This window comes from Schistocerca cancellata, chromosome 6 (assembly GCF_023864275.1).
Source record: "Schistocerca cancellata isolate TAMUIC-IGC-003103 chromosome 6, iqSchCanc2.1, whole genome shotgun sequence".
In the NCBI taxonomy this organism is placed as follows: domain Eukaryota; kingdom Metazoa; phylum Arthropoda; class Insecta; order Orthoptera; family Acrididae; genus Schistocerca; species Schistocerca cancellata.
The window spans coordinates 162,906,786-162,931,561 of NC_064631.1; the positions used below are offsets into that span (position 1 = coordinate 162,906,786).

The 24,776-nt window shown below is 44.3% G+C and overlaps 1 protein-coding gene and 1 pseudogene across 2 annotated transcripts in view; one reads left to right on the forward strand and one right to left on the reverse strand.

Moving 5' to 3' along the window:
- The window catches only part of LOC126190798 (probable cytochrome P450 6a14), a 101,086-nt gene that overhangs the window by 12,730 nt on the left and 63,580 nt on the right, over window positions 1–24,776 (forward strand). For both annotated transcript variants that reach the window (XM_049931346.1, XM_049931347.1), the window contains exon 3: window positions 16,797–17,035. In XM_049931346.1, the coding sequence (XP_049787303.1) occupies window positions 16,797–17,035 (239 nt within the window). The remainder of the gene's footprint in view (window positions 1–16,796; window positions 17,036–24,776) is intronic.
- Window positions 20,480–20,597, reverse strand: LOC126089822 (5S ribosomal RNA; annotated as a pseudogene).

Here is a 24,776-nt window from a genome sequence, read left to right on the forward strand (position 1 = left end):
ACCGGTGTGTCAGACCCACCATACTTGCTCCGGACACTGCGAGAGGGCTGTACAAGCAACGATCACACCCACGGCACAGCGGACACACCAGGAACCGCGGTGTTGGCCGTCGAATGGCGCTAGCTGCGCAGCATTTGTGCACCGCCGCCGTCAGTGTCAGCCAGTTTGCCGTGGCATACGGAGCTCCATCGCAGTCTTTAACACTGGTAGCATGCCGCGACAGCGTGGACGTGAACCGTATGTGCAGTTGACGGACTTTGAGCGAGGGCGTATAGTGGGCATGCGGGAGGCCGGGTGGACGTACCGCCGAATTGCTCAACACGTGGGGCGTGAGGTCTCCACAGTACATCGATGTTGTCGCCAGTGGTCGGCGGAAGGTGCACGTGCCCGTCGACCTGGGACCGGACCGCAGCGACGCACGGATGCACGCCAAGACCGTAGGATCCTACGCAGTGCCGTAGGGGACCGCACCGCCACTTCCCAGCAAATTAGGGACACTGTTGCTCCTGGGGTATCGGCGAGGACCATTCGCAACCGTCTCCATGAAGCTGGGCTACGGTCCCGCACACCGTTAGGCCGTCTTCCGCTCACGCCCCAACATCGTGCAGCCCGCCTCCAGTGGTGTCGCGACAGGCGTGAATGGAGGGACGAATGGAGACGTGTCGTCTTCAGCGATGAGAGTCGCTTCTGCCTTGGTGCCAATGATGGTCGTATGCGTGTTTGGCGCCGTGCAGGTGAGCGCCACAATCAGGACTGCATACGACCGAGGCACACAGGGCCAACACCCGGCATCATGGTGTGGGGAGCGATCTCCTACACTGGCCGTACACCACTGGTGATCGTCGAGGGGACACTGAATAGTGCACGGTACATCCAAACCGTCATCGAACCCATCGTTCTACCATTCCTAGACCGGCAAGGGAACTTGCTGTTCCAACAGGACAATGCACGTCCGCATGTATCCCGTGCCACCCAACGTGCTCTAGAAGGTGTAAGTCAGCTACCCTGGCCAGCAAGATCTCCGGATCTGTCCCCCGTTGAGCATGTTTGGGACTGGATGAAGCGTCGTCTCACGCGGTCTGCACGTCCAGCACGAACGCTGGTCCAACTGAGGCGCCAGGTGGAAATGGCATGGCAAGCCGTTCCACAGGACTACATCCAGCATCTCTACGATCGTCTCCATGGGAGAATAGCAGCCTGCATTGCTGCGAAAGGTGGATATACACTGTACTAGTGCCGACATTGTGCATACTCTGTTGCCTGTGTCTATGTGCCTGTGGTTCTGTCAGTGTGATCATGTAATGTATCTGACCCCAGGAATGTGTCAATAAAGTTTCCCCTTCCTGGGACAATGAATTCACGGTGTTCTTATTTCAATTTCCAGGAGTGTATTATACTAGAACTGACATGTGATTGCATTTTCACGCAATTTGGGTGCATAGATCCTGAGAAATCAAAACCCAGGAAAACCACCTCTGGCCGTAATAACGGCCTTCATACGCCTGGGCATTGGGTCAAACAGAACTTGGATGGCGTGTACTGGTACAGCTGCCCATGCAGCCTCAACACGATACCACAGTTCATCAAGAGTACTGACTGGCGTATTGTGTCGAGCCAGTTGCTCGGCCACCATTGACCAGACATTTTCAATTGGTGAGAGATCTGGAGAACGTACTGGCCAGGGCAGCAGTCGAATATTTTCTGTATCCAGAAAGGCCCGTACACGACCTGCAACATACGGTCGTGCATTATCCTGCTGAAATGTAGGGTTTCGCAGGGATCGAATGAAGGGTAGAGCCACGGATCGTAACACATCTGAAATGTAACGTCCACTGTTCAAAGTGCCCATGCGAACAAGAGGTGACCGAGACGAGTAACCAATGGCACCCCATACCACCACGCAGGGTGATACGCCAGTATGGCGATGACGAATACACGCTTCCAATGTGCGTTCACCGCTATGTCGCCAAACACGGATATGACCATCATGACGCTGTAAACAGAACCTGGATTCATCCGAAAAAATGAACTTTTGCCATTTGTGCACCCAGGTTCATCATTGAGTACACCATCGGAGGCGCTCCTGTCTGTGATGCAGCGTCAAGGGTAACCGCAGCCATGGTCTCCGAGCTGATAGTCCATGCTGCTGCAAACGTCGTCGAACTGTTCGTGCAGATGGTTGTTGTCTTCCAAACGTCCCCATCTGTTGACTCAGATATCGAGATGTGGCTCCACGGTCCGTTACAGGCATGTGGATAAGATGCCTGTCATTTCGACTGCTAATGATACGAGGCCGTTGGGAACCAGCACCGCGTTCCGTATCACCCTCCTGAACCCACCGATTCCATATTCTGCTAACAGTCATTTGATCTCGACCAACGCGAGCAGCAATGTCGCGATACGATGAACCGCAATCGTGATAGGCTACAATCCGACGGTCGAAAACGTGATGGTACGCGTTTCTCCTCCTTACACGAGGCATCACAACAACGTTTCACCAGGCAACGCCGGTCAACTGCTGTTTGTGTATGAGAAATCGGTTGGAAACTTTCCTCATGTCAGCACGTTGTAGGTGTCTCCACTGGCGCCAACCTTGTGTGAATGCTCTGAAAAGCTAATCATTTGCATATCACAGCATCTTCCTCCTGTCGGTTAAATTTCGCGTCTGTAGCACGTCATCTACGTGGTGTAGCAATTTTAATGGCCAGTAGTGTAGTTCAACCAAAGCGGTGGCACAGTGGCCAGTGTCGCGGCTTAACACTTTAGCGTCCCGTGTTCGAAACTTGATTATTATTTTTAATTTTCTTGTTGGTTTTCTTTTATCTACCCGTGTGCGTAGAAGATTACTGCTCGAATGTTTTCCCACGTATATTGTAATAACGTTGATCTTATTCATCTACTAATTGTATGTATAGTGAATGAACAGAAAGTATAAGAACTGAATTAAAACAATTTGAAATTTTTTTCTGTGAAATTCCACTACTGCATCTTGATTCATTCAATCAGTTGCAGCGGCCACTTTTTGGAAAAGTTATCCTTTATAAGTGCTTTACAGCGAAATTATTGCCAACGCGTGAAGTCTTCTGCAATGTTAACGACGTTTCTTTCCCGAGTGAGATTCATATCAAGAAATTTCGCTGTTGCAAACCTGCCTTTGTGCGATGTTCCTGGTGTTCGGAATCACTATGTTTCGAATGTTTTTACAATCGGTATCCCCCAAAGAAATGCACCATATCTTCCTAAAGAAGACACAAGAATAAAATATAAGAGTTACCATAAGAATTTATATAAGAATGAAGTATAAGAACATGGTAATTTAAAAAGATTGTAAATCCAGAAAATAGCATACACTCATACATCATGAAATAAATGTATGACACATGTAGCGTAATCTAGTTGTAATATTACGGTTAATATAACGTCTTTATATCCTCCAATTTGATAAGAAACATTCGTGTAGTAACCTGCTATGGTCATGAATAGATAAATGAAAAAATTAAGTAATTAAAAACAGTAATCAGATTTCGAACACGGGACGCGAAAGTGAGAGGCTACAACGCTAGCAACCAGTTGTGCTGAGCTTATCGTACGCTAAAAAGCATCTGAGGTATTTCGAAAACTTTGATGGACGTTTCCCCAGAAACGGTCGACTACGGAAAAGACGACAAACATGGTCGCTTATTTTGTCTTTACTTCCACTAATCTAAGTCCCTGCGAAATCGAGTTATGGCACTTGCCGTGTTCTCCTCGTAAGTCCTGGGAAGCTGACAGTGGCCGGGAGAGTGGTGTGATGACCCAGTGCCCCTCCGTATCACATCCGAATGACGCCATTGGCAACGGATGACACGGCGGTCGGTCGGAACTCTATGGCCCGACACATCTCGCACAGTCAGCTGATTTCGGTCCCAATGACCACTTTCAAGTGATCAGTAACTGCACTACATCAGTTTTGACAGCAAGCTCAGTTTTTGTTTTTCACCTACCGTATTCGATTCTTGCATTAATCTCCCTACGAATGTAGCAAACATGTAGCGAACGCATACGTGCATCTGTGGCGCTTGTTCTCTACAGTTCAGAGGTTGTTGTCAGGTTAAATTCTATTGCAAACAAACCCGTATCAAGTTCTCAGAAGATAACACGACAGGAGCGCACGACTCATTTTCCACTCTCATAGTCACATTGCATTACACATGGAATTCTGTGAGCTACTGGTAAATCGTAGCGTATCGTATATTTCAGTGTCGATCACAAATTAGAGGTTGAATTGCAAGATTTTTTTCGAAGGGGAGTTAGTGCCCCTTATGATTTGTTGTGGGATGGTCTCTATTAAAAAATTTGACCATTGGTTGCCCACACTCAATCACTTGACCGTGGAGTAAACTTCACGGTGATTAGTCAGAGCAGGATTTAACATATTTAAACGTCTATCGACAGAAAGTCAAATGTACGCAACAGCTGTGAAGTCAGTCAAACATTGCAACTACTGCCAGCTCCATCAAGTGTTCACCATACACTGCACGAACAAACATTGCAACTACTGCCAGCTCCATCAAGTGTTCACCATACACTGCACGAACACTTTTAGAGTGATTGGATACCTAATAAAGAGCTACATCAGATCTGCTCGCTTTAGAAAAACTTCGGAGTCCCATTTTACACAATTCATATACACAGACCACCATCGGCTTAATTTGTATCTTGCTGGTTAGAGGAAAACCTCATACCGTATGCTGTACGACGTACTAGTATCATTCTTTGGGTGTGTACCAACGTGTGCCGCGACTTTTCAGTCCAGATGGTCTTTCCCTGGTCTCCGAGGGACAAATGCTGATGTTCCTGCACCCATGCTAATCTCTGTGTGCCAAGTGAGTTGCAGTTTCAGGTGTACGCCTACAGAGCTTTGGATAACGTGCCTGATTAGTAAGATGGTTGTATCCAGAATGAGATTTTCACTTTGCAGCGGAGTGTGCGCTGATATGAAACTTCCTGGCAGATTAAAACTGTGTACCGGACCGAGACTCGAACTCGGGACCTTTGCCTTTCGCTGGCAAGTGCTCTGCCGAGTCTCGGTCCGGCACACAGTTTTAATCTGCCAGGAAGTTTCAAGATGGTTATAGGTTGTATGCAGCTCATACGTTGTTGGCCATTCCTGAAATGTCGTACTGTGGATAGTGCATCCACTGTGGATAGTGCCAGCTAGTTGACTGTGAGCCCTGTTATCCGTACTTTGTTGACTGCAGGAAAGCAGTTGACCTCGGCAGCGTCAGTTTTACCAGAGTACACGTTTTCACAATGCCTGCTTGCTCTGATAGATGGAGAGTCCCATGCAACTAGTCACGATCTGATAAGCAGGTCTGACGTATGGTTCAAATGGCTCTGAGCACTATGGGACTCAACATCTTAGGTCATAAGTCCCCTAGAACTTAGAACTACTTAAACCTAACCAACCTAAGGACATCACACACACCCATGCTCGAGGCAGGATTCGAACCTGCGACCGTAGCAGTCCCGCGGGTCTGACGTATCTTGACCGTCTTCAGGAGAAATGAGACTAAGATTGCCAGGCCTAAAGACACCACGACCACGTGCCACGTTGATACGCAACATTTTCTTACCCATTACTTAAATTTGAAACTTCAGTTTCTGCCTTTAGCATGAATTATCGCCGCGCGGGATTAGCCGAGCGGTCTGGGGCGCTGCTGTCATGGGCTGTGCGGCTGGTCCCGGCGGAGGTTCGAGTCCTCCCTCGGGCATGGGTGTGTGTGTGTTTGTCCTTAGGATAATTTAGGTTAAGTAGTGTGTAAGCTTCGGGACTGATGACCTTAGCAGTTAAGTACCATAAGATTTCACACACATTTGAACATTAATTATCTTTATATACAAAGAAGAGTGTCTGTTCGTTTGTTTGTAATTCATACAAATCTACAGTTTTATTCTGCACGCTTTGCCTTCAGGACAAGAGAAAGATCATTGCCTACACGAGATATCGTAACCTCATTTGAAACATATATGTATGTAATATATAAAGGGGAAAGGTTGTTACCAAAAAACTCTTGACCGATCTATATATATATATATATATATATATATATATATATATATATATTAGAAAAAAATAATTTGACATGACTGTAAACTCATATTTATTGATTAGTTGCCGACCGGTGTGGCCGAGCGGTTCTAGGCGCTTCAGTCTGGAACCGCGCTATCGCTACGGTCGCTGGTTCGAATCTTCCTCGGACAGGGATGTGTATGATGTCCTTAGGTTAGTTAGGTTTAAGTAGTTCTAAGTTCTAGGGGACTGATGACCTCAGATGTTAAGTCCCACAGTGCTCAGAGCCATTTGAACCATTGATTAGTTGCCGTTATTACATATGGCATATACCATAGAAGACACTTTAGTCCGCGTTACATAGTTATTTTTATTATTAAAATCCACAGTGCCATAATGCAGGGGGTGGATACAGTTCCAATAAAATCACTAGATCGGTAGGTCGGCGGCCGACCAAAAGATCGAAGAGAACCGAAGAATTCCCAAACAGTGACGTTATCACAGACATATCTGAAAAAGTGAAAACAGAGCTTAAACAGTGGAAGACGTATTCTCCAAAAACACAATGTGATACTTATCGCAAAATGTAACAACAGGTGCCGGCCGGAGTGGACGAGCGGTTCTAGGCGCTTCAGTCTGGAACCGCGCGACCGCTACGGTCGCAGGTTCGAATCCTGCCTCGGGCATGGATGTGTGTGATGTCCTTAGGTTAGTTAGGTTTAAGTAGTTCTAAGTTCTAGGGGACTGATGACCTCAGAAGGTAAGTCCCATAGTGCTCAGAGCCATTTGAACCATTTTTTTGTAACAACAGGCCGCGCAACTAATCGTCTTTTCAAACGGGTGAAGACGAACTCATTCGTCGCATTCTGTTGACATCCAGTCATCCAAAAAATGTCCCTCGATTTAAAGCGACGGCTATTTCCAATACGGCTTGCTTTTACTATGAGTGTCAATAAAGCGCAGATCCAATTTCTTTGTGTGCCAATTATTAAGCATCACGGTGTAACATCCCCACAAAAATAATATTAAAATTGAACCAAGTGTAACCTCCCCACCAAAATAATAAAATGAATGTGATTCTATTTTAATGTAACCTCCCCACAAAAATATTCAAATTATATGAAAACGAACCAAGTGTAACCTTCCCACGGAAATATTAAATAAAAATATGAATTTTAAATATTGTAACCTCGGAACAAAATTGGCTCCCATTTATAATCTCTGTGCAGAAATGCATTCACATTTAATGTTCCCACAAAATTCTTTTCTCATTTAATGTTAAGTTCGAAACAGAAAAATTCCTAAACACCAAAATAATAAGAAAAATTCAGTAACCTGGTAAATTTTATTACGACAGCAGCGCTGCGCCTCGGCCCTGTATTCTGAATAAAAAAAGCAAAAATTCTTACCTCAATAAAAACTGCGAATATATCTGCTCTTATATAAAAAATTTTCGGCACAGCTCCGTGCAATGCTGGCCTATGCTTTGTGATTCATGAAAGGAAAGATAATCCATTGAATAAAATCTTTAAATTGAATGAATGCTTTTTTAAAAAAAATTACTTTATATTATAAAAATTATTATTGGGGGATTTTTTAAAAGAAATTGATGACAGTTAACATACATTACTAGATATGCGCAAGGCTGCTTCTTTACCTTCTACAATAATACTCATCCTGCAGAGTCCCGACCAGAGCAGACTACCGACACGCGCCGACTACCGCCGACTACTGCAGACTCACGCGGACTACTCAAGACTACTGCAGACTAGCGACAAGCAACAACTAACTACATACTGCTGTCTGGTCAGAGACTCTCCTATGCCTTGCCTATTGCAGGCAGCGCATATAGCGCGTACCTCTTACAACGGGCAATGCCGAACACTGCAGCTAGTAAAATATAAAGTCTCTGAGTACTTTGTCTATCGTTTAATCGAGCTAGATTCCACAGTGGTTGAGGTTCAGGGATCACATTTGAGAGGATCGGGGAAATACTCCCGAAACGGATCGCCATGTTCCTAATTAAAATGTAACGTGAATATTAACTGTGCGGTAGCAATACAGCACAAATATTTCCTAACAGTAACAGCCTTTGCACTTAATCTCTCATGTCACACTCAAGGGTTAAATGCATACAGTTGAGATAGGTTAAAACGAGTGATGAACAGAGAAGTACTGTACCGGGTCGGTGTGAAAGCTGTGCGCTGACTAGCTTGTCTCAGTGATATACGACCCGGCTTACGATTTACGCCACTTACGCTCTGAACAGTGGCAGACAGCGTTATTCACCAGTAAGTCACCTCACTTTTGAAGAACACCTCCTAGCGTATGCATTTCTCATAGCCAATGGCTTCAGCGCTGTTCTGCGTGGGTTCATCAATTAAACGAATGACTGTACGACATTTCTGTATAGGATGTTTCAAGGCAGTACGGACAAATTTTGAGGAATTATATTTCAGTTACAGAAGATCATTTATCATCGTTTATGAGATACGCGCGTGACGTGATGAAGTAAGCGGCTGGTCCCGGCGGAGGTTCGAGTCCTCCCTCGGGCATGGGTGTGTGTGTGTGTTTGTCCTTAGGATAATTTAGGTTAAGTAGTGTGGAAGCTTAGGGACTGATGACCTTAGCAGTTAAATCCCTTAAGATTTCGCACACATTTGAACATTTTTTTTCTTTTTTTTTTTTTGTGATGAAGTACAATGCGCCGTAGCCTGACAGAGGTAGTAAGAAAACTATTCAGACCATAACAACGCTCCTCTTTCTTCAATATATATTGAAGCGCTAAAGAAACTGGTATAGGCATGCGCATTCGAATACAGAGGTATGTAAACAGGTAGAATACGGCGTTGCGGTCGGCAACGCCTATACAGGGTTATTACAAATGATTGAAGCGATTTCAAAGCTCTACAATTACTTTATTGTTTGAGATATTTTCACAATGCTTTGCACACACATACAAAAACTCAAAAAGTTTTTTTAGGCATTCACAAATGTTCGATATGTGCCCCTTTAGTGATTCGGCAGACATCAAGCCGATAATCAAGTTCCTCCCACATTCGGCGCAGCATGTCCCCATCAACGAGTTCGAAAGCATTGTTGATGCGAGCTCGCAGTTCTGGCACGTTTCTTGGTAGAGGAGGTTTAAACACTGAATCTTTCACATAACCCCACAGAAGGAAATCGCATGGGGTTACGTCGGGAGAGCGTGGAGGCCATGGCATGAATTGCTGATCATGATCTCCACCACGACCGATCCATCGGTTTTCCAATCTCCTGTTTAAGAAATGCCGAACATCATGACGGAAGTGCGGTGGAGCACCATCCTGTTGAAAGATGAAGTCGGCGCTGTCGGTCTCCAGTTGTGGCATGAGCCAATTTTCCAGCAAGGCCAGATACACGCATGAAACTTGCCCGCACGCGTTCAACCGTTTCCTCGCTCACTGCAGGCCGACACGTTGATTTCCCCTTACAGAGGCATCCAGAAGCTTTAAACTGCGCATACCATCGCCGAATGGAGTTAGCAGTTGGTGGATCTTTGTTGAACTTTGTCCTGAAGTGTCGTTGCACTGTTATGACTGACTGATGTGAGTGCATTTAAAGCACGACATACGCTTTCTCGGCTCCTGTCGCCATTTTGTCTCACTGCGCTCTCGAGCACTCTGGCGGCAGAAACCTGAAGTGCGGCTTCAGCCGAACAAAACTTTATGAGTTTTTCTACGTATCTGTAGTGTGTCGTGACCATATGTCAATGAATGGAGCTACAGTGAATTTATGAAATCGCTTCAGTCATTTGTAAATAGCCCTGTATAAGACAACAAGTGTCCGGCGCAGTTGTTAGATCGGTTACTGCTGCTACAGTGGCAATTTATCAAGATTTAAGTGGGTTTTGAACGTTGGCGTACGAGCGATGGGACACAGCACTCCGAGGTAGCGATGAAGTGGGGATTTTCCCGTACGGCTATTTCATGAGTGTACCGTGAATATCAGGAACCCGGTAAAAATCAAATATCCGACATCACTGCTGCCGGAAAAAGATCCTGCAAGAACGGGACCAACGACGACTGAAGACGATCACTCGACGTGACAGATGTGCAACCCACCGCTGCTGCAGATTCCAGTGCTGGGCCATCAACAAGTGTCAGAGTGCGAACCATTCAACGAAACATGATCGAAACGGGCTTTCGGGGACGAAGGTCCGCTCGTGTACCCTTGATGACTGCAAAACACAAGGCTTTACGCCTCGCTTGGGCCCGTCAACAGCGACGTTGGACTGGTGATGACTGGAAGCATATTGCTTGGTCGGACGTGTCTCGTTTCAAATTGTATCCAGCGGATGGATGTGTACGTGTATGGAGACAACATCATGAATCCAGAGACCCTGCATGTCAGCAGGAGACTGTTCAAACTGGTGAAGGCACTGTAATGATGCGGAGCGTGTGCAGTTGGAGTGATATGGGACCCCTGATACGTCTAGATACGACTCTGAAAGATAACAAGTACGTAAGCATCCTGTCTGATCACCTGCATCCACTCATGTCCATTGTGCATTCCGACGGACTTGGGTAATTACAGCAGGACAATGCAACACCACAACGTCGAGAATTGTTACAGAGTGGTTCCAGTAACACTCTTCGGAGTTTAAACACTTCCGCTGCCATCAGCCTCTCCAGACGTGAACATAATTGAGCATATCTGGGATGCCTTGCAACGATGTGTTCAGAAGACATCTCCTCCCAATCGTACTCTTACGGATTTATGGACAGCCCTGCAGGATTCATGGTTTCAATTACCTCCACCACTGCTTCAGACATTACTCGAGTCCATGCCACGCCGTGATGCGGCACTTCTATGTGCTCACGGCGGCCCTACACGATATTAGCCAGGTGTACCAGTTTCTTTGGATCTTAAGTGTAGTATATCCGTAGGGTACAACGACGCTGAGTGAACTAGATCGCCCAAGCGACCATCGTTATCGTACATTAATTTCTTGTGGTGTTATGTAATCGAGTTCAAGCAACAGACAGAAATTTCCATATGGACTAACAGGGAAGAAAATTTTCACAAAATCCAGATACTTTATAGAAGTGTAGTTTTTTTTCACTGTATATGTCTTTTCAATTCGTTTAAAATTATTACAAATTTGTACGCTACTAGTAGACCCTGTATTATAACCTAACGCATTGTGCGTTAGGTTATAGTAGTACGTTGTACACTAGCTTACGAGACAGGGAGGTGAACCAGAACCGGATGGGATATACTGCAGCGGATTAACAATCGTCGGTCTGGCATACCGGCCAGCCTGAGTGTGATTTTTTGGCGATTGTCCAAGCACCAAGCACATTGAGGGAAATTCTGGGGTGTTCCTCAATCTCGGCCTCAGAAAATACGATATGTAAACAGTTAAAATAGGGTAACACACAGAACAAAGTTTACATTATTCACAGACGCTTTTAGGTTAACCGACGACTGTGGCCATAGAAGGGGCATCCCCGCCACCAACTTAACACAAACATTGCTAAATCTTGGAAAAACAGCGGACCCCACAGGGCAGCATAAACCAAAGGGGTCCAGGCCAGAGGAGGTAGAGTTTATTTATTTAGCGAGTGGCTTACAGAACTATAAGTATTTTAAAAGTACATACAATTTAGTTGATATAATGTAATATACACGCAGAAAATATGTATGCGCAGGAAGTAAACGAAGCTGGAGAACCGGCAGTAGACAGAAGAAGTTGAACGATCCATTTTTCATCTTAGCTCGATAACCAAGGACTTTAACCAGTTAATTGCTGCGGGAGTTGCTTCTGCAAAGTCTCTGCAGGTACCCGCAATTTTCTTCTTGGGCGTTCGTGCAAAATGTGTTCTTGTTCCGATGTTCTGCAGTCGCACTAGTCATCATCGGTAAGTCCCCACTTGTGTAGCTTTGCTGTGGCGAGTTCTCATACGGTTGAGGAAGATCCATATTTTTCCTGGCTGTTTCATTTCAGGCAGTTGGAAGATCGGACATATGTCGCCTAATTTCTTATGACTGTGGAAGGCCGTCCACTGATTTCGCCATTCATCTCTTAGATTATAGCTTTCTAGGACGAGTTGGCCAGCGTTTATCCAGACTGGTTCTCTAGATTTTAATCGAGTGATTGGTAAGTTGTTTAATGTTTCATGAATAGGTAGGCGTCTGGATCTTTTGAGTTTAACCCATTCATATGTTACTGCTTGTTGTCCTCGGAGATTTAGAGGGGCATTATTGGCGAGTACTGACAGCCAAGGCGTTGGTGTGAATTTCAGAGCTCCTATCACGACCCTAATCGTACAAAGCACAACAAAAATAGTTCTTGTGAGAAATTATTGACGAGGGAGAGAGCGTTGTAGTCTGGGGAATGTTTAATGTTTTGGTGGCATCTCATCATTTTGAAAGGCACAATGGATCAACACAAGTAAGCATCTATACTTGGGGACCATCTCCACCGCTACATGCAGATTGTTTTTGCTCAGCACGAGGGCATCTACTAGCGGGGCAATGTAATGTGCCACACACTTAGGCAAGTACGTGCGTGGTTCGAAGAGCACCAAGGTGAGTAAACCGTACACCCCTGATCACCAAACTCCGCGGATTGAAACCCAATCGAGAATCCGTGGGACCACGTCGTTCAGGACGTCCGCGCCACGGAAACGAGAAACCTGGCGCAGCTGGCTACGGAAATGGTGTTGGCATGAATCCACATCCCAGTCGGTACCTTCCAGAACCTCACTGTCAGTCTTCCTGCTCGTCTCGCAGCGGTCCGCGCTTCAAAAACTGGTTACACAGGTTTTTGACAGGTGGTCGCATGAACGTGATTGGAGAGTGTACTTCGTATAGGTCCTACACACTTGAACAATATTCGAGGATCAGTAGCACAGGTTTTTTTGGAAGCAGTCTCATTTATAGATTCATCACATTTTCCCTGTATCGTGCCAATGAAATTATGTCTCTCACCTGCTTCATCTACTACTGAGCGTATATGATCACTTCATTACACATGCCTACAAAGTGTTGAGTCCAGGTATTTGTAGAAGGGGAGTGATCCCAGTTGTTACTCACTGATATTTTTGCGTTTTATGAAGCGCACACTTGTACGTTTCTGAACATTTAAAACAAGTTGCCAAAATTCGCACCACTTTCAAACAGATATTGTAGTCATAGGATACTAAGTTAACGCATTTTGTGACGTGCGTAATTTTACATTTTCACCATTTAAAGCAAATTACCAAAATTTGCACCACTTTCAAATACCATCAGAGCCAGACAAAATATTTGTGGAGCCTTACTCAGATAATACTTCACTATAGATAACAGCGTAATTTGCAAAAGATCTGAAGCTACTATAAACTTGTCTGCCACGCAATTAATACGCAATATGAACGGCAGCGATCCTAACACACTTCCCTGGGGCACTCCTGAAGTTACTTCTACATCCGCCAGTGACTCTCCTACGTCTTTCCCACCAAGAAATCCTTAATCCGGTCGCAAATTTACTTGATACTCTATACGATCGTACTTTCGTTAACAAGACTTAGAGTGGTTGAAAATGTTCAAATGGCTCTGAGCACTATGGGACTCAACTTCTGAGGTCATCAGTCCCCTAGAAATTAGAACTACTTAAACCTAATTAACCTAAGGACATCACACACACCCATGCCCGAGGCAGGATCCGAACCTGCGACCGTAGCGGTCGCGCGGTTCCAGACTGTAGCGCCCAGAACCGCTCGGCCACCCCGGCCGGCAGTTAGAGTGGTGTTGAGTCAAATGCTTTTCGGAACTCATGAAATAAAGCATTTATCTCATTGCCTTAAACCATGGCTTTCAGGATGTCATGTCAGAAAAGTGCGAATTGGGTTTCGCATGATGGATGTTTTCGGAATCCATGCTGGGTGTCACAGAGAAGGCCATCCTGCTCGAGATACGGAATTGCTTTGCACCTCGGAATATGCCCAAAGATTCTACAACAGATGAATGTCACTTGACAGTTGTTTTATGAATCACGTTTACTACCCGTCTTGTAGATGAGTGTGACCTTTACTTTCTTCTAGGTGTGAGGATTTTATGGTTAAAGGAGGTGTTAAATCAGTCGCAGATTCTGTACAGAACCTTATAGAGATTCCTCTGTGCTCTGGAGCTTTGTTCAGTATTTGCGATTTCAGTTGCTTTTAATATCTGACACTAATATCTATATCACCCATCTTTGCAGTGGTGCAAGAACTGATCTGGAAGAGTCGTCTTGTATCTTCTTTTTGCGAAGAGAAATTTGAAAACAGATTTTAGCATTTCTGCTTGTGCTTTGCTAATCCCAGTTTCAGTTTCTGCGTCTTCATGAACGTCTGGACACTAACTTTGGTGCCACATTATGTTCTGAATTTCTTTGGATTTTGTGAGAGGTTTTGCCATAAGATACTGCTACAGTAGTCGCTGAAAGCCTCAGGCATTGCACTTTGACAGACAAACTCATATACTCTGTTTTACATTAAGTGTGTGGAACGCGCTGTTACTTCAAAAGTTTATTTGGAGAGATTACATACAATGGACGGACTCTCCCATGCGAATCAAAATCTAAGTGGCCTCTTTGTGCCATTAAGATTTTAACTTCACTAAGATAATGCGCCATGCTCACTAAGATATTGCAAATGTGACTGAAATATTTACCTGTGTATACTCCGGAAGGCGCTATATACTGCTTGACAGAGTATATTTCGTACCTTCTTCATTTTTCGTTTTGTCCGCGTACAGAGCGCCTTAAATTTGGTAACTGGCTAGACGGTTTCTGCCTATTATCCTACCAAAATATTTTCACGTATTCACTATTATTTATTTTTTGTTTCATTCTTCTGCCCACAACTATAAAATTCTCTTCTTAAGCTTCTCCATGAATCTATGGTTTGTAAACAGTATTCCAAAGGTTAGACAGTTTACTACGCCTTTTCTCTGCGATATTTATGGCATGAAAATCGCCCCTAACTGATTTTGCGCCTCTTTGAATTCATAACGTTGAGTCATCTTTTGAGAGTCTATTATTGACCACCCTATAAATATGGCCATAGAATTTCAAACATCACTTGCGTGAACTTCTCCGCTTCATCCGAAATCAATTCTCTCTCGCAGGGCATTATATTTTGTTACCTTTTATGGATTTACTGCTTCCAGCTAAAGAACTGTTTCCTTATACTGCAGTTTTTGTTTGGACAGAATTACTTTTTTTGTTGAAGTGGTTTCACGCTATTCTCAATGTCTTTCGAAGTTTGGTGGCTGTTTCTAAATTTGTGCTATTTTCTAATTCTGATGACTTCTCCAAGGAATCCGAAGAAGGATGCTTGTAAAACAATCCGCTATTTTATCTTCAATGGAACTTCCGTGCTGCTTTGATGTACTACAAAGTTTATTTCGGTCAATGCTCTTCTAGTAATAGCCTCAATGAAATACTGACTCACAGCATAAAATCTAAACCGGTATAACCAAAAATAATCCCGTAAGTATTGACTGAAATAAACTTTACAGTGAGATGTAATGTCTTTACCGATGTTCGCAACCAATAGCGGGGTAAATATAACCGAAGTTTTGACGCAGATTTCAAAGTAACGGGTTTTCTCAGTGTCGCTACCTTGCTGAGTTTTTCTCTGACATATTTAATTTCAGTCTTAGCCTTAATATTAGTTTCTAAGTCATCAGCGAAGGATAAGCAGTTAACACTGATTTTGCGTTCGTAATTTCCGTCCAGGATTTAGTCAAGCAACAGCAGGAAGAGGGGGAGGCGAGTGGGGAAAGACTGTCTCGTTGTCGAAAATTAGTACGTATGTCTGAAGGCTCAGAGACTTTACGAAGGAATTTTACTTTTTCCTAAGAAATTTTACTTTTGATGTTGAACTTGCAAGAGCCAGGCAGATTAGTTCTCTGGTCTTCTCTAAAGTACCATAAGTAGTCTATCTGTCAATATTAGCGACTTCGTTGTACTCAGTTGGCGTTATGAGCGGAAGAGAAATGATCGTCAACTTATCTCTGCAAGCACCCTAAGCTCTCTTACGTAGTTCCCACGATCCCTACCAGAGATATGCGACTGCGAAAGTAGGATTTTCCCACGGTCTTTCTCGAAAAATAATTCCATAAATTTAGTCAACTGGGTTTTGCGAGAATGTCAAGCTCCAAAGTGCTCCCATTTAAGCTTCCCGAGTATATCTGTTGCACTATCGTCAGGGCTAAGCTGCCCTTTTACGATCCTAGCAGCGCGCCTCTGATTTCTTTAGATGTTTTCTGTCGTGGTGACTTGATAGATCTCTAAACGCTGGGGCAATATTCTAGATCTTGTTACGCTGTTACCTTATGTGTCATTTCATTCAGAGATTAAGTGAACTTCCTAAAATCCTTTCATTACATGTAAGTTTTTCATTCTCCTTTTCTCTTCCAGTGCCATTTCATATCGCTTCTTAGTTTCACCACTACACATGTAAACACTCTGACATGCTCTATATATTGGATCTAATGTACTGTTATTCATTACGATGATTCAAGTGTCTTTTCGAAGTAGATTACAAGTGTTCTGCTTACAGAGCGCAATTCAGGTTGTGAAAAATTTTTATGTTCATTTACAGTGATTAATCATCTTTTCTCTTCCAGTTTATAATTTTCCCAGTTTTGATCAGTTTTTTGAATGTGAAGTCCACAATGAGCACACATTTGTTTATTTGACTCACAAAACAGATGTCAATATTTGTTTCAGATAAGCGTTACGTAGGGATTTATCGCAAACGGACTCCCAGCTTGCTAGTCATCGATCCAGAACTCATTCGTCAAGTATTCGTCAAAGACTTTGATTTCTTCATGGACCGAGAAAGTCTCCCCTTCAAGGAACCGGTACTGGAGAATCAACTGTTCTTCATGAAGGGCGAAAGATGGCGGCATTTGCGCAACAAACTCAGCCCCTTATTCACCAGTGGGAAGCTGAAGAATATGTTTCAGGTAAGTGTTTATTGCAAAGATGAAGCTACTTATAGTGTAGGAGAATAGTTACGGGAACTTTGCTATCGACGATGGTCATTACAGCCTTGCGTTCACCAAACTGTAAACTGGAAACAAGAGTACGTTAACCTTAGAGTAGCATTTGACATTCTCTGGAGAGAAGTAGTAGGTATTAAGCTATTGAAGTACCGAAGCCAAAAACTGTTGTCTCATAGGCAAATAGTACATTGCAAAATGGTTCTGCTGAAACCGAGGAATTAACCAGTAATCCTTCATGCGCCGATAGCTCACATTGAGAGCTTTTCCAGTTTTATTTCATGCATTTGTGATCAGGTTAATTTCACTGTGTTTTACTTTTCGTTAGCGTATACAAAAGCTGAGCTGTGAGGTGCCTAATGAGCTCTATAGCATTTTCTGCAAGTCAGTTAAGAGAAGTATCAGGCTCCACACTTCTTCCATTACAGTGGTCAAGCTGTTGTACAGTAACTTATATGAAAGCTGACACACCTCAGCAATTGAATCACGTTGCAAATGGTTTTAACATCCGTTATTCAGTGTATAATCTTCCCCCTACAAATGTTAACACTGTGTCCACTGTAGTGACCTCTTTTCCACTGAAACTTCTGTTCATGGATCTGAACGTAACAGAAAAGATTTCAAAGTTCTGTAAATTGTAGTGACCTGGCGTCATCAGTCTAAGTAACTGTCTCAGCACCGTGAAAGACGAGGAATCAGAATTTTGATCAGGTCCTGTTGACTGAAATGAGGTGCTACTATACGTGACTCGGGTATCCAAGATCAGGCAGACTATGAAGCAAAGTTTTCTGTAACTCCATCTTCTGTAGATGGAATTGGACTGCGGCTGGTCGAAGACTTGAAGAAAATAGATGCCGACAGCCGTAATTTTATTTAACAATTTTATTTAGCTACCAGTCCACCTGCTTAGCTGGGAGGTAACGTGCTTGCCTCCCATGCAAGCGGGCTCGGGTTCGAATCCCGGCCGGGTTGGAGATTTTCTCCGCTCGTGGACTGGGTGCTGTGTTGTCCTCACCATCATTTCATCCTCATCGCCGGCCCCCAAGTTGGCCAGTGTGGCGTCGAATGAGATAAGAATTGCACTTGGCGGCCGAACTTCCCCGAATGGGGCCTCCCAGCCAATGATGCCATACGCTCATTTCCATTTAGCTACCAGTTTTACTGGCACTATCCTCAGGCCCCTAGAGACGTAACTACTACTAAGTCATCTAATCGTATGTTCTATTGTAGCTTGTGAAGGGTCCACGTCTGCCAAGAAGGTCTACGGAATCCAGCTGGACATAGTAGTCCCTATAATAGTGCAAACGATTAGATGACTTATCTAGCTACGTGTGTAGGGGCCTAAGGATGGGGTGAATGAGGCACAGATACTGGTGGCTAAATAAAATTATTAAATAAAATTACAACTGTTGGTATATATTTTCTTCAAGATCAAGCGAAGTAGTTGAAATTTCACGAGTGATGTCAGTTACTTCACTAACTACGTTAACGTTGTTCGGAAAAAGATTCAAATGGTTCAAATGGCTCTGAGCACTATGGAACTCAACATCTGAGGGCATCAGTCCCCTAGAACTTAAAACTACTTAAACCTAACTAACCTAAGGACATCGCACACATCCATGCCCGAGGCAGGATTCGAACCAGCGAGCGTAGCAGCAGTTCGGTTCCGGACTGAAGCGCCTAGAACCGCTCGGCCACAGCGGCCGGGTCGGAATAAGAAAACCACAGTCGTTACAAAGTCCTGTGCTCACATCGATAGGCGATCTACAAATGCACAAGCCAAATAATTCAATCGTGTCATTAACACACTCTTCAGTCAAAAAATGAACAATAGATGAAACTATCCTAAAACACAGGGTGTTTGTTTTAACTTGAGACAACTAAGAATTCCGAAAGTGATGCATCATACGAAAAAAAATGTTCTACGTGAAAAGTTGATATTAGTAAAGGGGACATTTGTCTGTACTGCACTTAGCCGCCTACTAACCAACCTGCCCGCTTGGACAAGGTCAACTTTGTATTTCCTTGTGAGAAACACCCATTTTTATTGCATATTCGGATTCTATGTCAAAAAGTACGTACTGTTTCCTCAAACCATCGTTCTCATTCGTGGTAGACGCCGCTGTAGTCGACAAACATAACATTTGTGTTCTAACGATCGATTTTACGTTCGAAATTTACTTTAGTGTTGCGAATTTCATTTTGCAGCTTCTAAGTGTCCTTCCAATGTGTCCTTTGGTTTGCTCTACCCACAACGTTATCTATGTGATCGTTCCACTACTCACATTGTCTCCTCTGTCGTTAATATAGATCAGGAACAACAGAGGGCCTATAACACTTCATTAGGGAACGCCAGATATTAATTCTGTTTTACTCGATGACTTTCCGTCTCTTGCTATGAACTGTTACCTTTCTGACAGGAAATCACGAATCCAGTCGCACAACTGAGGCGATGTTCCACAGGCACGCAGTTTGGTTGACGCTTGTGAGGAACGGCGTCTAAAGGCTTCCGGAAATCTAAAAATATGGAATCAATTGACATCCCCTGTCGATAGCACTCATTACTTCATGAGTATAGAGAGCTACATAGTTGTGTTTCACAAGAACGATGTGTTCTGAATACGTGCAATGTGTCAATAAATCGTTTTCTTCTAGGTAATTCATAATGTTCGAACACAGTATGTGCTCAAAACTAAAACTAGACTAAAGTCCGTCCTAACAGATCACGGAAGACCCTAACGGTACTGACCGACCGCCGTGTCATCCTCAGTCTATAGGCGTCATTGGATGCGGATATCGAGGGGCATGTGGTCGGTGATGTGTTGGCAGAAGAGCCAACACCGTATAGCTAGAGGAGGCCGAAATGCACGCGTTAAAGCTCACGCAGGCTGGCGTGAGGTCTGGAAAATGACAAGGAATTATAGTAGCCAAAAATAGTACATAGCTTCTGGAATACTTAACTTTAATCCACAATTGGTGAACATCGCTCTTGTTGATACATTATATAATCTAAATATAAACTGGTCATGGCTCCTTGCTAGGTCGTAGCAAATGACGTAGCTGAAGGCTATGCTAACTATCGTCTCGGCAAATGAGAGCGTTTTTGTCGGTGTAGCTTCGCTAGCAAAGTCGGCTGTACAACTGGGACGAGTGCTCGGACGTCTCACTAGACCTGCCGTGTGGAGGCGCTCGGTCTGCAATCACTGACAGTGGCGACACGCGGGTCCGACGTATACTAACGGACCGCGGTCGATTTAAAGGCTACCACCTAGCAAGTGTAGTGTCTGGCGGTGACATCACAGTCGGCACACCGCTCTCCCAGCCGTTTTCAATGTTAGAGACCGGAGCCGCCACTGCTTAGTCAGATAGCTCCTCAGATGGCCACACAAGGGCTGAGTGCACCCCGCTTGCCAACAGCGCTCGGCATACCGGACGGTGACCCATCCAAGTGCTATCCAAGCCCGACAGCGCTTAACTTCGGCGATCTGACTGGAACAGGTGTTACCACTGCGGCAAGGCCGTTGGCATTATACGTTCCAAAACCCAACTACAAATCGACGTTAGTGATATGGGCCTGTAATTCAGCGGATTACTACTATTTCCCTTTGTGGGTATTTGTGAGAATTGAGCAATTTTCCAGGCGTTAGGTACGGAGCTTTCTGTGAACGAACGATTGTATATAATTGCTAAATATAGAGCTATTGTATCAGCGTACTCTGAAAGGAACCTGACTGTTATACAATCTGGACCGGATCCCTTGCCTTTAATAACTGATTTAAGCTGCTTTGCTACGCCGAGGGTATCTACTTGTACGTTTCTCATCTTGGCAGTTGCTCTTGATTGGTATTCAGGAATATTTACTTCGTCTTCTTTGGTGAAGGAGTTTCGAAAAACCGTGCTCAATAACTCTGCTTTAGTGGTACTGTCATCAGTGACTGCCGGCCGGAGTGGCCGAGCGGTTCTAGGCGCTTCAGTCTGGAACGCGCGACAGCTACGGTCGCATGTTCGAATCCTGCCTCGGGCATGGATGTGTGTGATGTCCTTAGGTTAGTTAGGTTTAAGTAGTTCTAACTTCTAGGGGACTGATGACCTCAGCTGTTAAGTCCCATAGTGCTCACAGCCATTAGAACCATTACATCGGTGACTTCACCGTTGTTATGGCGCAGTGAAGGTATTGATTGCGTCTTGCCACAGGTATGGTTTATGTATGACCACTATCTCTTTGGGTTTTCTGCCAGATTCTGAGACAGAGTTTCGTTGTAGAAATTATTAAAAGCATCTCGCTGGCTCTGAGCACTATGGGACATAACGTCTGTGGTCATCAGTCCCCTAGAACTTAGAACTACTTAAACCTAACTAACCTAAGGACATCACACAACACCCAGTCATCACGAGGCAGAGAAAATCCCTGACCCCGCCGGGAATCGAACCCGGGAACCCGGGCGCGGGAGGCGAGAACGCTACCGCACGACCACGAGCTGCGGACATGAAAAGCATCTCGCATTGAAGCACTCACTATATTTCGAACTTCTGTAAAACTAAGCCAATCTTGAGGATTTTGCGTTCTTTCAAATTTGGCATGCTTTTTTCGCTGCTTCTGCAGCAGCGATCTGATCCGTTTTGTGCACCACGGGGGATCAGTACCATCACTGACCAATTTATGTGGTATACAGGGCGGTCCATTGATAGTGACCGGACCAAATATCTCACGAAATAAGCATCAAACTAAAAACCTACTAAGAACGAAACTCGTCTAGCTTGAAGGGGGAAACCAGATGGCGCTATAGTTGGCCCGTTAGGTGGCGCTGCCATAGGTCAAACTGATATAAATTGCGTTTTCTAAAATAGGAACCCCCATTTTTATTACATATTCGTGTAGTACTTAAAGAAATATGAATGTTTTAGTTGGACCACTTTTTTCGCTTTTGTGACAGATGGCGCTGTAATAGTCACAAACGTATAAGTGCGTAATATCACGTAACATTCCGCCAGTCGGACGGTATTTGCTTCGTGATACATTACCCGTGTTAAAATGGACCGTTTACCAATTGCGGAAAAGGTCGATATCGTGTTGATGTACGGCTATTGTGATCAAAATGCCCAACGGGCGTGTGCTATGCATGCTGCTCGGTATCCCGGGCGACATCATCCAAGTGTCCGGACCGTTGGACGGATAGTTACGTTATTTACGGGAACAGGAAGTGTTCAGCCACATGTGAAACGTCAATCACGAGCTGCAACAAATGATGATGCCCAAGTAGGTGTTTTAGCTGCTGTCGCGGCAAATCCGCACATCAGTAGCAGACAAATTGCGCGAGAATCGGGAATCTCAAAAACTTCGGTGTTGAGAATGCTACATCAACATCGATTGCGCCCGTACAATATTTCTATGCACCAGGAATTGCATAGCGACGACTTTGAACGTCGTGTACAGTTCTGCCACGGGGCACAAGAGAAATTACGGGACGATGACAGATTTTTGCACGCGTTCTATTTAGCGACGAAGCGTCATTCACCAACAGCGGTAACGTAAACCGGCATAATATGTACTATTGGACAACGGAAAATCCACGATGGCTGCGACAAGTGGAACATCAGCGACCTTGGCAGGTTAATGTATGGTGCGGCGTTATGGGAGGAAGGATAATTGGCCCCCATTTGATCGATGGCAATCTAAATGGTGCAATGTATGCGGATTTCCTACGTAATGCTCTACCGATGTTACTACAAGATGTTTCACTGCATGACAGAATGGCGATGTACTTCCAACATGATGGATGTCTGGCACATAGCTCGTGTGCGGTTGAAACGGTACTGAATAGCATATTTCATGACAGGTGGATCGGTCGTCGAAGCACCATACCATGCCCCGCACGTTCACCGGATCTGACGTCCCCGAATTTCTTTCTGTGGGGAAAGTTGAAGGATATTTGCTATCGTGATCCACCGACAATGCCTGACAACATGCGTCAGCGAATTGTCAATGCATGTCTAACATTCTGCGTGGTGTCTGTTTGTTCTAAGTCATGTCTCCCTACCACTTTCGCGCAACGACGCTCTGAGCGTGTTTTTTAGGGAATTGACTAGTTTGAACCTGGGACCTGTTGCTAGTAAGCAGACGCCAGACCACACATGACATGTAGAGTTCAGAAGAGTTCCCTAACCTAACCAAATACTTAATGATTTCAGCGTCAGCTCCACTGCACTCCCTGTAAAAGAATCTTAATGCTAACTAAATTTAGTGGAAGGGGTTCAAGGCTTTCCTATTTTTAGTTAGCTGGTAAAATAACGTCGAAAAAGCAGTTAAGTTTACCATTGGAAATTTTATTCTACTCACAAAACATTGTTTATAAATTGCACTATTGATAAAAGGAAATATTTTAATACAGGATGATAAAAACCAACTGCGTTCAACAAGAATGTGAACGAATATTCCCTGAGTGGGTTTCCAAGTTCTACAATGGATCGAAGGATGACCTATGCCATATTACATCTATAATCTAGGTTTAAATTAAGTTTCACAAAAGAGAAAACTATCAAACTGGTCTACAGTGACCGTCAATTATCTTTAATTACTTATCTAACTTGTCGTAAATTACAGTGGTTGATGTGGCTTTTCAATAATTATATAACAGAAAAATCATCGCGTTTCAGATTTTAACTTACGTAGCAAATGTGAATACCATGAGCTTTAATTGACGATAGACACTAGTATTACGCAAAACGGGGATATAACAGATGAGACTTCTGCAGTTCTGAGTGAAGCTTTATGCGCTGTTATGCGGCATCGCGTGCGTTCATTACCTTGTCGTTGGTTAGGCAGCTTCAGGGGGGCAGCGGGCGGCGCAGCTCCACCTTCGCCGTCTCGGAAGCAACTCCCCCCTAACTTCTCGTTACTACAATTTACCGAAGTTGGTTTAAAAAAAAACTATCTGGCTGTGTTTTCATCTGACCAATCAGGGTCTCAATGTTAACCTTAAGCTCCGCCTACAAACGTTCTGTCTATCCAATGAGAAACGTTATACTTTTCGTGGTGGGGCAATGTTTTTAAAGTTTGCAACGTAACAGAGACGCGAAAAAGTCTCACGCTAAAACTTGCAGCTGGTGTGGCCCTTTTAATGTTGTCGTAAGATCTATACTGTTCTTCTGGAGGGCTCTATCTCTTAACATGGGCTGGGGGGTGGTCCTGTCGGTTACTTTTAGTGGTGGGGCAATGTTTTTAAAGTTTGCAACGTAACAGAGACGCGAAAAAGTCTCACGCTAAAACTTGCGGCTGGTGTGGCCCTTTTAGTGTTATCGTAAGATCTATATTGTTCTTCTGGAGGGCTCTAGCTTTTAACATGGGCTGGAGGGTGGTCCTCGTGGTTAGCTGGCGACGTGGGTGTCCGTCCCTTATCGTAGGGCCTTCTAGCTTAACACGGTTCTGCTCTCGGCTTCTGTTCTCGTTTCTCCCCTCGGAACTGCGTCTGTCTCACGGTGGGAAGGTATGACATGCATTTAGGAATTCTTGTGTTAGTCTGTGGTATTCCATTTGCTCACTCATTACTCGTATTACTTTGGTTAATTTAATGTCAGGATTTATTCGGAGCTATGTGACATACTACTGGGTTTGCTTATCATGTCAGGGTTTTCATGGAAGGTGTTGGATTTGCCTGACACCTTACACATGTGCGAACTTTACGGAAGGCGAACTACTCGCTGTTGA